Consider the following 14,643-nt stretch of genomic DNA (forward strand, 5'->3'; position numbering starts at 1 on the left):
AGGCGGATTTCTGAGTTCGAGGCCAGCCTGGTCTACAAAGTGAGTGCCAGGACAGCCAGGGCTACACAGAGAAACCCTGTCTCGAAAAACTAAAAAACAAACAAACAAACAAACAAACAAAAAACAAGAAACCTAATACTTTGTATCTAACTCAAAAAAAAAAGTTAATTAAAAATATCCCCTAGTTGAGCATGGTGGCCCAGGCCTTCAGTCCCAGTTCCTAGGAGGCAGAGGCAGGTGTATCTTTGTGAGTTTGAGGTTAGCCTGGTCTACACAGTGAATTCTAGGCTAGCCAAGGCTGCATAAAAAGATTCTGTCACAATGAAACAAAACCTCTGATAACTAAAGTGCTCTTTTTTCAGGCTGGTTTTCTCCTTAGCATGCATTTATTTGCTATTGGTCTCCCCCAGGATGGTCACACCATGACATAGGGCTTTGTCTGGCTCCTTCCTAGTTCTGCTCTCTAGAACCCCTGTGGCATAAAGGAGTCACTCAGCCAGCTTGGAATGAACCCAGTTGTGTGAAGCTCTTAAGTGTGAACTGTGAGTACTATCAATATGCAGCTATTCCTACCAACTATCCCACCCTGGTGGGGTGCTGTGAGCGAGTCCGTGGGTACTTTTCTCAGAGGTAAATTGCTCCCCCAGGAAAATGCGGGTGTCATGGTGAGTAAACGGTAAAGAGTATGGAGGGGACAGGCCAGAGTCTGAGGGAGCTCCACCACTGTGTCCTGCCCTGTGTGAGGTGGTTATACCAGTTAGCCATTGCTTTTGTACCTTCCAGAGCTATTGAACCAGAGGCAGAGATTGCTGAGGGAGGCCAGAGCTGGAAGGCAAGGTTACCTGGGCTCTAGGAGTTACTTCTGAAGAAAAGGGTTGGAGGAATGGAGACTCTCTCCTAAAGCCCCGGGCTTGGCTGCCAGCCACTGCCATCTGGTCAGTTTTCAACACCTATAGTGAGCCCCTCCAGCCGGCCCTGGCAAGCAGTGTATGATCAAGTGCCAGGTCCACAAGACAACAGTCTAAGTGCTGGACATGGAGATGATCTGAGCTTGTGTTTCTGATCCTTTTACTAGCCCTGGCAGACAAGTCACCACGTCCCTCTCCCTTTTCTCCATTTCGTAACCTGTACAATGGGCACAATATAGTGTGACTCGTGACAAAACCAGGGTAGGTGTTCTGTGTCCCAAGATCTTAGCCGTATCTGTTCCTGGAGTCCCTCAGTAGTATTTGTGGAATTTCAACCCCACAGTGTGGTCATCCTGTCACCTGCCGTGCCTGATGTGAGTGAGGCATTGACTCTGGTGTTGAGAAGACCAAAGGTCTATTAGTCTTCTTTCTTTGGAGGCTGGCACATCTGTTCCCATGCAATCAGGGCATTTAGTATTGTGAAGGCCTTAGGCTGAGTAACCCCACACTCTCTTGTTTATGTGGCCTTTGGGAGGTGAGCTTGGTGAATGTTTCCAAAAGGTTGGTGGACACAGGGAGGCCAAAAGCCCACCAGAGACCCTCTCTCATCCCAGTCCTATCTTCTGTGAGAAACCCTTTCTTTTTTGGAGACAGAGTCTCATTTCGTAGCCTTGGCTGATCTGGAACTCACTATATAGACCAGCCTGCCTCCACCTCCCCAGTACTTGGATTAAAGTTTTGGGTGGAAAAATTTTTTTTTCCTTAACAAAACTAGGCAAGCACTTCGTCTTCTTACCAGTCATATCATACTGTGAAGCGGAGCTCTAGTCGGATGTAGATGAGCACTGCCTCCCTCCCTCACTACCTTGGGGAAGTTTGGGAGGGATGAGTACAGCAGGGGCTGGAGCTGGACAAAGAGCAGGAAGCCTCCTGCTCGGTGGTTTCATCTTTTCCATTCAAGGCGGGTCCTCCTTTTCTCTTTGTTGACCTCCTGAGGCTAATTATAAACCTTATTCCTCTCCTAGCTGAACCTGCTTGCGGGTTACTTTGTGCAGTTGTGTCCTTGGCGCAGAGAATAGAGAAACATCAGTCACTCGCATTAAATTCCAGGCTCTGTGTGTAAAGAAATATTATTTAGTAGCTGGAAGTGTACTCACTGGGTAAGAGCACTGCCTAGCTCTTCCAGAATTCCTGGGTTCAATCTCTCTCCCACCCATGTCAGTCAGCTCACGACTCTCCTTAACTCCAGATCTGATGCCCTCTCCTGGTTTCCTCAGTTATCAAGCATGTATGTGGTACAGATACACACATGGAAACAAACACTCATACACATTAAAAATGAAAAGAAAAAGACTATTTAGCAGTTAACATCTTTACCATTTAGGGGTAGCTATTAAAATGTAAGGGCCAGGTATAATGACTAGATCTGCAGCCTCAGCAGTGGAGGCAGGAGAGCTGACAGTGCAAGTTTGAGGCCAGCCTGGGCTACCTCCAGAACCCCCTAGAACTCAGAACTGAGAAATGGCAGAGAAAGGGAGTAGCTTAGCCAAGGCAGCTGGGACTGGTAGGGCACTAGAAGTGTCACACAGCTGGGGGCCCCAGAGGCTCTAATGAGTCCTTCAGGCCACTCTCTCCTCCAGTCCCAGTCACCCCCCCCCCCCCCCCCCCGGCCCCGTCCCCCCCCCCCCCCCAAGCCTACTTGCCAGCAGGGCAGTACATCCCAGGTCTGAAAGGACAGACACTCCAATACTATTCATAGTCTGGGTAGCATAGTGCATAATAAACTCAGCAAACAAAGTTAACAACATCCTTGCATTATGTGAGTCGTCATAGCCAAGTCCAGAAAGTTACCTGTATGTATATGTATACCATTCGAGCAGGTGCTCATAGAGGCAAGAAGGCTGGCAGGTGCCCTGAGAGCTGGTGACTGTGAGCCACCTGATGTGGGCGCTGGGAATCAAACTCAGATCCTCTGCTAGAGTAGCAAGTGCTTTGAACCAGAGCCATCTCTCTAATCATGTTTTTCACTTTTACAAATTACTTTTATTTATGTCCGTCTTGTATATGCAGTGGCCAGAAGAGTGTCAGCTCCCCTAGAGCTTGAGTTACAGGCATAGTGTATCACTTGGTTTGAGTGCTATAAAAGCAGCACTTATTGTTGTGTGTGTTTTAAGATTTATTTTAGCCAGGCAGTGGTGGCGCACGCACACCTTTAATCCCAGCTCTTGGGAGACAGAGGCAGGTGGATTTCTGAGTTCGAGGCCAGCCTGGTCTACAAAGTGAGTTCCAGGACAGCCAGGGCTACACAGAGTAACCCTGTCTCAAAAAACCAAAAAAACAAAAACAAACAAAAAAAAGATTTATTTTACGTACATGAATATACTGTAGCTCTGTCTTCAGACACAGGAGAAGAGGGAGTCAGATCCCATCACAGATGGCTGTGAACCACACTTGTGGTTGCTGGGAATTGAACTCAGGACCTCTGGAAGAGCAGTCAGTGCTCTTAACCACTGAGTCATCTCTCCAGCCATCAACTGATTGGCTTTTTTTGTTATTTATTTATTTACTTTAAGACATGGTTTTTCTGTGTAGTTCTGGTCATCCTAGAACTTGCTCTTTATATCAGGCTGGCCTCAAGTCTCAGAGATCAACCTGCTTCTACCTCCGGAGTGCTGGGATTAAAGGAGTGTGCTACCACTGCCTGGCTGCAAGCATCATTAACCGTAAGCCAAGCCATCTTTTTAGCGCCCTTACTCCTGTCTGTGTTTTGTGACTCTGTATGTAGACTAGGCCGGTCTCAGAACTCTCTGAGCTGCCTATTTATCTGTCTCCTGAATACCACCAGAACTAAGGTGTGTGCCACAGTACCTGTGGCTGAGTACATGTGCAGGAGTACCATTGTCCTGATGTGCCATGCACACAGAGCTCAGATGACGACTTCCACAAGTCTCCTTCCACCATGAGTTCTGGGAAGGGAAGAAACTCAGGTCATCAGATTTGTATGGCATGGGCCATCTTACCAGCCCTGGTATTATATCAAATTAACCAACCAGGAAGGGGCTATGGGGACTCTCGATTTGAAGCTAATTGATTTAAGTATAGGACAACCTCGAAGACCCTGAGCCCCTTACCCTGAACGATGTTACTGTTGTAACTGAATTGTTAAGGCTGTGCATGGTGGAGAACAAACACTTAACACCTATAATCCCAGCACTTGAGAGGATGGTCATAAGTTTGAAGCAGCCAGAGAATATCTCAAAAAAAAAAAAAAAAAAAAAAGGCCAAATTTGAGTCATTGACTATATATGAGAAAAAGGTCACAAAAAACAAACACCTAGAGACCAACATGGCATTTGACAGACATTTATTGAGCACTTATGTGCCAAGCCCTATGCAGGGCACCAGAAATACCAAGTTAATGCAGCCTGGTTCCTGCCCCACAGAGTTCACAGTCTAAGACAAATAAGGTTCATACAACCACAAAGGGGCGAACGTTTGGATAATCATTTTACAGCACAATCTTTTATGAGTTTCCTCAGTACTTTGTGAAAGATACAATGTCTTAAAAACAAGTTGACATAAATATAAAGCCACATAGTTGTAGGGACAGAAGCCACCTGCAACTTCAGCACAGTGCTTTCAGAGACAGTCTACATCTAAATTATTTTTAAGGAGCATACAAACTGTGCTAACCTGCAGAAACAGGTATAGGTGTCCTGTGGCCCATACAATGGCTGGGACATTCTGGACATGATGGACCTTGAACCTTAAACTCCTGCATCTACTTCATTTCGGTCTCCTCTTCTCCTAGACAAGGACCTTCTACATTCTTGGGCTCCTGCTGAGACTATCCGATGGCTTAGAAGGGCCAATTCTCAGCCGTCCAGTATGAGATCACTGACCTAGGGAACAGTAGCTTAAGCAAGACACAGCACACCCAGACTCTTCCTCATGGAGATGAGGCTTCCACTTTACCTTTCCCTAAGTCTCCATACTATACCAGGAACAGTCAGCAGTGTGGGGCGGCCTCACCTCCTGGGGATTCTGAACAGGACAATGGAATCTAGGATTTGAGAGTAAGCAATCTGGGACATTCATTTTCACCCCACGTGCAAAACCCCACAGATTAGGTCTATGCAGAGATAGCTCAGGATGCCTAAAATCTGCAGACCCCAGGCAGACTTGGATTGAGGCTAAGGAATAGGGGTGAATTGTATAGTGGAGTGTACAGCCCTTTGAGAATGCAGGGATGTACCACCTTCACATCACAGAGGAAGTGTCAGTGCAGGCTGGCCAAGTTCAGGGCCCAATAACTCTTAGCTCCTTGGGTAGGAGTGTCCCCAGCCCCATAGTAGCTTTGCTTGGACAGAGGCCTACCAGGTGGGTCAGTAGGTCAAGTAAAGAAAATGGGTCTCTCAGGCGACTGGCATCAAGTTAAAACAGATCCTGAGGCCCAAGCAACGTCTGTTCTGGGCTCAATGCTGCTCTGCTCTGGCAGGGGTCTCTGGCTCCCACTCAGGACCACTTTTTGGTTTCCTGCCCCTCAAGCTGCTCTAAGAATCCGCCCCTTTCCCAATGATAGCCCACACAGAACTTTTAATAAAAAAAAAATAATTTATTGTCAACAAAGGCAATATATACAACAGGACAATAGATGCAACAGGACAACAGGTAAAGGGGTTGTAACGGGAGCCCTCGGCAGGGACAAGGCGGTAAGAGGTAATGGAGGCCTCCTGCTGTAGGAGCCAGAAGTGGGGGAGGAAAGGTGTCCCCCGAGGTAGTGGGACTCAGTTCCAACCCCATCATGACCACCTCTGCATAAGGCACTGTGCCAGGGGAGAATGGTGGGGAGCTGAGAGGGAGGAGGAGATATGGGGTCAGAGGGTAGGTCAGCGAAGGATTAGGGAAGGTGTTCTCCACAGGCCCAATGCCTTACCTACCACCCAACATCCTAAGCCACCTCTGCCTACCTCCGGCTTGGCCAAGAGCAGGCATTTTCCAGTACCCCGATGTGACAGTGATGCCACCCCTCCTCCCTCCACATTGTCCTGGCACCTGGTTTTAAAAAACTCTCCATCAGGTGGCCAAGCTGGGCAGATCTGAGATTTAAGCCAATGGGGGATAACTACCTCCTCCTGTCCACCTTTCCTTCCTCCCGCCCCTCCCTCTCTAGAAAACTGAAAACTTATACTCCACTCCCTGCCTTTGGTTGTCCCTTAACAGTGGCACTGGATTCTGACAGAACTGTGGGCCAGTCTGGCTTGTCACCTGTTCCCATCCCCTTGGTGCCCTGGGGGTGCTTGGACCAGTCCTGTAAGAGGCTGACGGCTGGTGGTTCCTCCATCCGAACACGGATAACCTGAAGATCCAGTGTCCCACGGAGCCCCGGAGGGGAGGCTGGGAAGGGATGGGAGCAGAGAGCACAGTCAGACCTTCCAATGGGCCTCGAAACTGCAAACCATACCAGACTAACAGGGCTTTTCTCTTTTCCACAGCCCAGTGTCTTGTGCTGGGAGAAGTCCAGGGAAAGCACAAGGCTCACCTCAATCAACCAGGAAGGTCTGGCCTTATAGCCCTTAGGCACAGAGCAAGCATTAAATGCAGTTTCTGCCCTGTGCATTCAGCATATGGGGTCACAGGGCCCATGATGTCACTCTCCAACTTCTAACTTCAAGACTGCACAGAGAAGTGATAGGTTAGGGAAAGCCCAAGGAAGTCTAAACATGGCTTTGGCTGCACAGCACAGGAGTGATAAGGTAGAGCATATATAGCACACAGTCACCCTGAGTTAGTGCTCCAGCCTTGTTCTGCGGCCTTCATCCAGGCTCCACATCCTTTGAGTTGATAGGTCTCACACAGTCAAGTATCTTAGCAACGTGGTGAAGGTACTGAGAATGTCAAAGCTAGGCCTACAGCTAGGACAAGGTAGAAACACAAAAACATCCTTGACCTGGGACCATGTAAGTGATATATGGCAAAGCAATCCCAGTACTTGGGAGGTAGAGGCAGGCCATCCAGGAGTTCAAGGCCACGGCTCATTGGTTGAGGTTACTTGGCTGCTGTTGGAGGCTGGAGAGACGGCTCAGCAGTTAAGAGCACCGACTGCTCTTCCGAAGGTCCTGAGTTCAAATCCCAGCAACCACATGGTGGCTCACAACCATCCGAAATGAGATCTGACTCCCTCTTCTGGAGTGTGAGAAGACAACTACAGTGTACTTACACATAATAAATAAATAAATAAATAAATAAATACTTCAAGTTCAACCACTGCAGAGGGGAGGGGAGGTGGGGAGCCAGGCAGTGCTGGCAGATGCCTTTAATCCCAGCATGAGACGAGAGGGAGATGATATTTTTTTCCAAAAAAAATATTTTCCCCTATACAATTTAAGACAGGTATGATTTTGCTGCTTCCCCCCCCCCCCCCGGGAGTTTAAAATCATGCATGAGATACAAGATAAGCATGGTGACCCAAACCTTTAATGTCAGCTGAGGCAGGAGAATCTCTGGGTTTGAGGCTAACCTGTCAATGCTACATAGTGAGTTTTTGTTTGTTTTTTGAGATGGGTTTCTCTGTATAGCCCTAGCTCCTGGCTGTCGTGGAACTTACTTTGTAGACCAGGCTGGCCTCGAACTCAGAAATCCGCCTGCCTCTGGCCTCCTGAGTGCTGGGATTAAAGGTGTGCGCCACCATGCCGGGCTATACAGTGAGTTTTATGACAGCCAAGTCTATGTAAGAGACCCTGTTTCAAAAACAAAAAAGGGCTGGCAAGATTGCTCAGCAGGTAAGAGCACTGACTGCTCTTCTGAAGGTCCTGAGTTCAAATTCTGGAAACCACATGGTGGCTCACAACCACCAGTAATGAGACCTCTTCTGGTGTGTCTGAAGACAGCAACAACGTACTTATTTATAATAATAAATCTTTGGGCCAGAGTGAGCGGGTTGACCAGAGCAAGCAGAGGTCCTACAATTAATTCCCAACAACCACATGAAGGCTCACAACCATCTGTACAGTTACAGTGTATTCATATACATAAAATAAATAAATCAAAAACAAAAAAGAACTGAGAATACAGCAAGTACAGTGGTAGAGCACTTGCCTGGAAAATTCCAAGTTCTGGGTTCAGTCCACATATATATAGAGATTCATCAAACCAGGTGTGGACCACATACATGCTCTTAACTCCAGCCCATGGGAAGGTGGAGAAGGAAAATTGTAACCCAAAGTCAAGGCCTATATGGGCAACCGAGCAAGACCCTGTTTCACAATAAAAAGTAAAGACTGTGGGGCAGCAGCTCAAAGGCACAACACCAAGGTCTGGGTCGCCTTGGCTGGGATAAGCAGACATTTCTTCTCTTCTCCCAAAGGAAAGCTAGGGCAACATTACCTCAGACTGGCAGCAGCTGATGGGAGTAAACTGAGGGCTGCAGATGGACTGACATGGGATGTGAGACAGAAAGGGTAACTAAAAAAGGGTAAGTATGACAAGGCCTTGCAAGGTAGCCTTGGCTGCCATGAGACTTGCTATGTAGACCAGACCTGTCTCAAACTCACAGCCATCTGCCTGTCTCTGCCTCTTGAGATATTAGTTTTGGGTTTGTGTTTTTTTGTTTTGAGACAGGGTTTCTCTGTGTAGCCCTGGCTGTCCTCAAACTCAGAAATCTGCCTGCTTCTGCCTCCCAAGTGCTGGGATTAAAGGCATGCGCCACCACTGCCTGGCTATTAGTTTTGTTTTGAGACAGGAGTTCACTCAGTAGCCCAAGATGGCCCCCAAACTCACTCTCCCCTTGCCTCAACCCCACTAGTGCTGCGATTAAAGTTAGTTGTTGTCATGCTCTGCGGACAACTTTTAATCCACCAAAGCAATAGAGGTAATATCTAGCTACTAGTGGAGAGGTTGTTAACGAAAGGAAGAGAGGGCCAGGCCATGACCCCACCAATGGTATCTAGAGCTATGGACCCAGATGCCATCTCCTAGATACATATAAACATCGTCTATGCTAAACTTGGAAGTGTTATAACCACTGGGCTCATCATAGGGCTAATTAATAAGCTTACAGTGTAGAATAGGAATGACAGACAGTATGTGCTACCAACTCAGCAAATCAAGAATAAGTAAGAGGCCGGGCGTGGTGGGGCACGCCTTTAATCCCAGCACTTGGGAGGCAGAGGCAGTGGATTTCTGAGTTTGAGGCCAGCCTGGTCTACAGAGTGAGTTCCAGGACAGCCAGGGCTACACAGAGAAACCCTGTCTTGAAAAACAACAACAACAACAAAAGAATAAGTAAGAGGAGCTGGAGAGATGGCTCAGCGGGTAAGAGCACAGACTGCTCTTCCAGAGGTCCTGAGTTCAATTCCCAGCAACCACATGGTGGCTCACAACCATCTGTAATGGGATCAGATGCCCTCTTGTTGTGTGTCTGAAAACAGCTACGGTGTACTCACATAAACTAAATAAATAAATCTTAAAAAAAAAAAAAAAAAAAAAAGAAGTAAGAAAGGGACATGGGAAATGCCAGGTATGATGGTATACATCTGTAATCCCAGCACTTGGGAAGAAGAGGGAATGAGGATCTACAGAGGTATGTATAACCTGTTCCAGACTACAACAGAAGGTGGAAATGGAGAGAGAGAGAGAATACAGATGTCTAAATACTGGCTTTAACCTTATGGCAGTCAATGGAAGTTGGCAAAGAAACTTCAGTGTAGAATGTTGTGGATAGTCAGTCCAGTGGACTCCAGAGACAGTAGAAGGTAGCTGACAGAGTAAAGATTCCAGTTTGGGAATGAGTGGTACAGTAGCCAGAGGGATGAAGGAGTCAAGAAGGAAGAAATAACAGCTTTGTGCAGGCTGATAAGATGATATGGAAGAGTTTATTGCCAAAGACAGGAGAAAATCAATTGCTTTTGCAATGGGAGCAGAGCTAACCCCTGCTAGGGGCTCCAGCCTTCTAATGTAGATACACTTGAACCCAGATACTAAAACAGAGAGGCACTTGTATAACAATTTCCTCTGAGACTGAAACATCCTAAAGTTCCTTAAACAACTCAAACTAGCTTCAGGAAGTCCCCCAAACTGACTAAATCCACTAAGCCCCTCCCTACAAGAGTAAATAACAGCTAAGAGTAGCTCTCAGAAAAGTCAAGCTGAGTTTCAAAGACCCTCAAGAGTACTGCCTGAGAGCACACCAACTGCCTGGAAGTAGAGACCAACTTGGAACAGGGTTAGCCTAACTGAGGAACCTGGAGAGGACACTCTCCAACATGTGGAGCTGTCTATAGGCTGTGGTGTGCACTAAATTTCCACCTTTGTGAGTGACATGTCAGCCATGACTTTAGTAATGCAGCTGTCTTTGAATAATTTCTGTTCCTGGAAGTAACCACAATAAAACTCACTGATTTACCACACTGGACTTGGGTGGCATGCATACTTTTGGTCTGTTGTCCGTTCCTTATCTTGGGGGAGGGAGGAAAAGATTTGTGTGAATTGCATCTCCTGAAGAAGTTTTGCCACACAACAGGGCTGTTCATCAGCTTGCAACTGGGTGTCTGGTAGAAGGATGACAAGTTACAGCCTGTTGGGTGAGAGACCCTGACTAAGAAACCTTACAAGCCTGTGGTGGTTTGAATATGCTTGGCCCATGGGAAGTGGCACTAGTAGGAGGTATGGCCTTGTTGGAGGACATGTGACAATGTGTAAGCAGGCTTTGATATCTTATGGTCAAGCTCCACCTAGCATGGAAGAGACCCTCCTCCTGGCTTCCTACATCATTCTGGTCAAGGTGTAGAACTTTCCTCCCTGTATATACTATGTCTAGAATCACCAGGGCAAAGAATAATTGTTTAGCTTTTTGAGGAACTGCTAAACTGCTTTTCCATAGTGGCTATTTCACCTTAGTCTAGCCAGAAATACATCTGTTCTTAAGGAAAAAACAAACAAACAAACAAAACCAACTCCCCACATGACTGCTGGGACGCTGCCATGCTTGTCTTGATGATACCGGAGTAAACCTACGAACACGTAGGCCAGCCCTATTAGATGTTGTCCTTTATTAAGAATCGCCTTGGTCATGGTGTCTCTTTACAGCACTAAGTCCTAAACAAAGACAATGTCCAAGGCCTAGCTTCGGCCTCATAGCACTTTACTTTTGCAGTGTTGGGAGATAAAATCTTTACTGGACACAGCAGTTTATGCTTATAATCTTAGTCTCAAGGACCAAGGCTAGAGAACTGAGAGATCAAGGTTAGCCAGACTACAAAATGACTCTGTAAGAGCACTGGCTACTCTTGCAATAGACTCAGGTTCAACTTCCAGCATCTACATGGTGGCTTACAGGTGATTCAAAATGCTCTTCTGGAGTCAGCAGGTCCTAGGCACACATAATGTACAAACTCACATGCAGACAAACAACCATACACACTGGGATTTTTTTTTTTTTTTTTTTCGAGACAGGGTTTCTCTGTGTAGTCCTGGCTGTCCTGGAACTCACTCTATAGACCAGGCTGGCCTCGAACTCAGAAATCCGCCTTAATGCTGCATAACTGAGTGCTGGGATTAAAGGCGTGCGCCACCACGCCTGGCTCCACACTGGGATTTTATACACATATTAAACAAGTGTCCCACAGTAGTAACTTGTCTAGTTTTTATTTTATTTTACTTTTTAAAACTTTTGGTTCTTTGTGAGTTTCACGTGATGCACCCCAGTCCCACTCATCTCCTCCTACCCAAGTATCTTCCCCTCTACCCTTGAAACCTCCTTCTTCACACACACACACACACGGCATACAAAACATCTTATCATGAAAGCCGTAGTGTGTCAGTGTGCCCTGCAGCACCCCTCTGTCCACACACCTTCATTTGCAGATGTTCAGGGTTGATTTTTTTTAAGGTTTATTTATTTATTATAATTATATTATTTATTTATTATAATATCAAATATTAAATAATATCAAATTATTTATTTATTATATGTAAGTATACTGTAGCTATCTTCAGACACACCAGAAGAGGGCATCCGATCTCATTATAGATGGCTGTGAGCCACCATGTGGTTTTTGGAATTTGAATTCAGGACCCCTGGAAGAGCAGTGTTCTTAAACTGCTGAGCCATCTCTCCAGCCCCAGGGTTGTTTTTTTCATCACTGTGGTTCTGTAGAAGAGCCATGCATGAATAGAGGTAGCATGGCATGGTGTGTGAGAGTGTAGGTAAGAGGAAACCTTCAGATTGGTGTTCTTTTTTTTTTTTTCCCGAAACAGGGTTTCTCTGTGTAGCCCTGGCTGGCCTCGAACTCAGAAATTCACCTGCCTCTGCCTCCCAAGTGCTGGGATTAAAGGCGTGCGCCACCATGCCCGGCAAGCCAACTCTCCAGCCCTGGCCTTTCTTTTGAGGTATGGTCTAGCTGGCATCAGGTATCTGAGCTCATAGGCAGAGGCTGGGACGACAGGTGCGCACCATTACAATGCCTGGTTCAGTTTTTCTTTCTGTAAAACAAAACCATAAGGATTCCTGTGCACTACTTTCATGATCAAGACATTATCACAGCCAGGCGGTGGTGACGCATGGATGGAATAAAAGGGCAAGAGAGCAAAGCCTGATGTGACAGAGACCAGAGCCCTAAAGCCAGAAAGCAAGCTGGGAGCCACTTAAGTGCTGAGCTAAGTTTAATCCTCTGACCTCCCTCGTATGCCATGGCACATGCCCTCCCATAAGCTTGAGAAATAAGGAAAGAGAGCTGGGAGAACTGTTTGTCTTTGGGACAAACTGGTCCGTTTTACTCTTGGGCCCTAGAAGAGGTCTCTTCCTGAGTGGTCTGCTCCACCTCTCACTTCCCACCCAACAATCCTGCAGAGGCTGGACTAAGCCCATTCCTTTTAGTTCTCACTAAGGACAAAAACCTACACAGACATCTTGGAAATGTTACAGCACTCAAATGACAAGTAAGAACAGAAAGCACTTTCGAGCTCAAGAGCTTTCTTTATGTCAGGTACTGGTGGTTACAGGACATTTGATCACACTGTGAACCCTGAGATTGGGTTATTTATTGAAAAAACTTGTTTCTAGTTGTGCTCATCCCTAGCACACACCTTTAATCCAAGAGCTTTCTGTTTGTTGTAAACAGGATTAAATAAAGTCAACCATAAGCCAAGAGGCAAGGCAAGCAACCTGTTGAGAGGGAGTGAACATAGGGGGAAAAATGAGTAAGAGGAAGTCAGGAGGATAGACAGAGAGAGGCACAGGAAGTAGAAGGGAGGGACATTCGTGTGTGTGTGTGTGTGTGTGTGTGTGTGTGTGTGTGTGTGTGTATGTGTGTGTGTGTTGGGGGGAGTGTTGAGACAACAGAGAACTTTCCTTTTGGGATGCTGGCTATAAAGGAAGGTCAGCTGGGTGCTTTCTCTGCCTCTCTCTGATTCAGCAGGCTTTCACCCCAGTACCTGGTTCCCAAGTCTGAATTGGTAAAATCGAACGATTGAGATTTTGTTATAAACAACATTTGGCAATCCAACACTAACTGAGAAATTATACCAGTTGCAGACAAACTAAGAAGCCATCAGATTTGGGAAGTCCTCAAGTTAAGGATAGGAAAAACCCATAATACAAGGCACTAGGATCCTGTATAGTGTTAAACAGCTTGAAAACAGAAGTCAAAATGAAAAGCTAAATGACTTAACTGAAATTGGCTCAATACTGATTATGATTATCATCTTAGTATTTCATTTTATCCTTAATAGCCATAGTGGCCTTCTGTACCCTCTCAAAGAAAAAACTATATACATACAGGAAAAAAATATGAAAAGTAGATTGATAAGATACAAGCCTTAGACTTATTTATAGCAGAGACCAAGGCTAAACATACAAACAAATGGCATGAAGTTAAAGGCTTGGTAGACATAGGAACAGATGCAACAATAATTTCACCACACTTTGGTATCCAGATTGGCCTCTTCAGGAGGTAAATATCCAGCTTCTAGGGATTGGAAGTTCATCTCAGGTGAAGCACAGTGCAGGATGGGTCAAGTATACAGGGCAGAAGAACAGAGAGGAAACTTAAAGCCATATATGGCGAAGAATTGCTATGAATTTATGGGGGTGTGATTTGTTGCAGCAATGGAAACCACTGATTAAAATTCCTCCAATCTTAGAAACAAACCATAAAATAAAGAATGCTCCTGAGAAAAATAGTTAAAGGTATTATCAAGAATAGTCACAGATTATTCAAATTGTCCATAAGCAAAACACAACAGCTACAGATAGAGACTGGAGAGTAGAAAAAACCTGAAACAAACTGGGTTGTATATTTTAAAGATGTGTTGACCCCAGAATGGAACCGAGAATATATATTAAATTGGGAAGAGGTTTTGTCTCTGTTTCCACAGAAGAAAAACTGTGGATATCATCAAAACTGATAATGATTAAACTGACAATGATTAGGTTCAATCAGGAGAGATCTCCTGAATGAGGAGAGGTTATACTTCAATAGGAAGCTTGCTCACTGAGTCCAAACTAACTTACAAAGACTAACAAATGCCTTTCGTTTGATCAGGAATTAACAATAAAAAACATTCTCGGAGGCAGAGGCAGGCGGATTTCTGAGTTCGAGGCCAGCCTGGCCTACAGAGTGAGTTCCAGGACAGCCACGACTACACAGAGAAACCCTATCTCGAAAAACAAAAAAAAAAAAAAAAAAAAAAATTCTCGAATGATTTACCAAAGGCATATTTGCTTTACTGGTGTGAT

The 14,643-nt window shown here is 45.8% G+C and overlaps 1 protein-coding gene across 2 annotated transcripts in view; it reads right to left on the bottom strand.

Annotated features, from left to right (window-relative positions):
- Positions 1-5,504: 5,504 nt before the first annotated feature.
- Positions 5,505-14,643, bottom strand: part of Spindoc (spindlin interactor and repressor of chromatin binding) — a 26,981-nt gene continuing 17,842 nt past the window's right edge. The window contains exon 6 of one of the 2 annotated variants that reach the window (XM_021151869.2): positions 5,505-6,305. In XM_021151869.2, coding sequence (XP_021007528.1) covers positions 6,094-6,305 — 212 coding nt within the window. In that variant the 3' untranslated portion in view covers positions 5,505-6,093. The remainder of the gene's footprint in view (positions 6,306-14,643) is intronic. The other variant, XM_021151870.2, reaches the window with a different exon arrangement.

This window comes from Mus caroli, chromosome 19 (genome assembly GCF_900094665.2).
Source record: "Mus caroli chromosome 19, CAROLI_EIJ_v1.1, whole genome shotgun sequence".
NCBI lineage: Eukaryota > Metazoa > Chordata > Mammalia > Rodentia > Muridae > Mus > Mus caroli.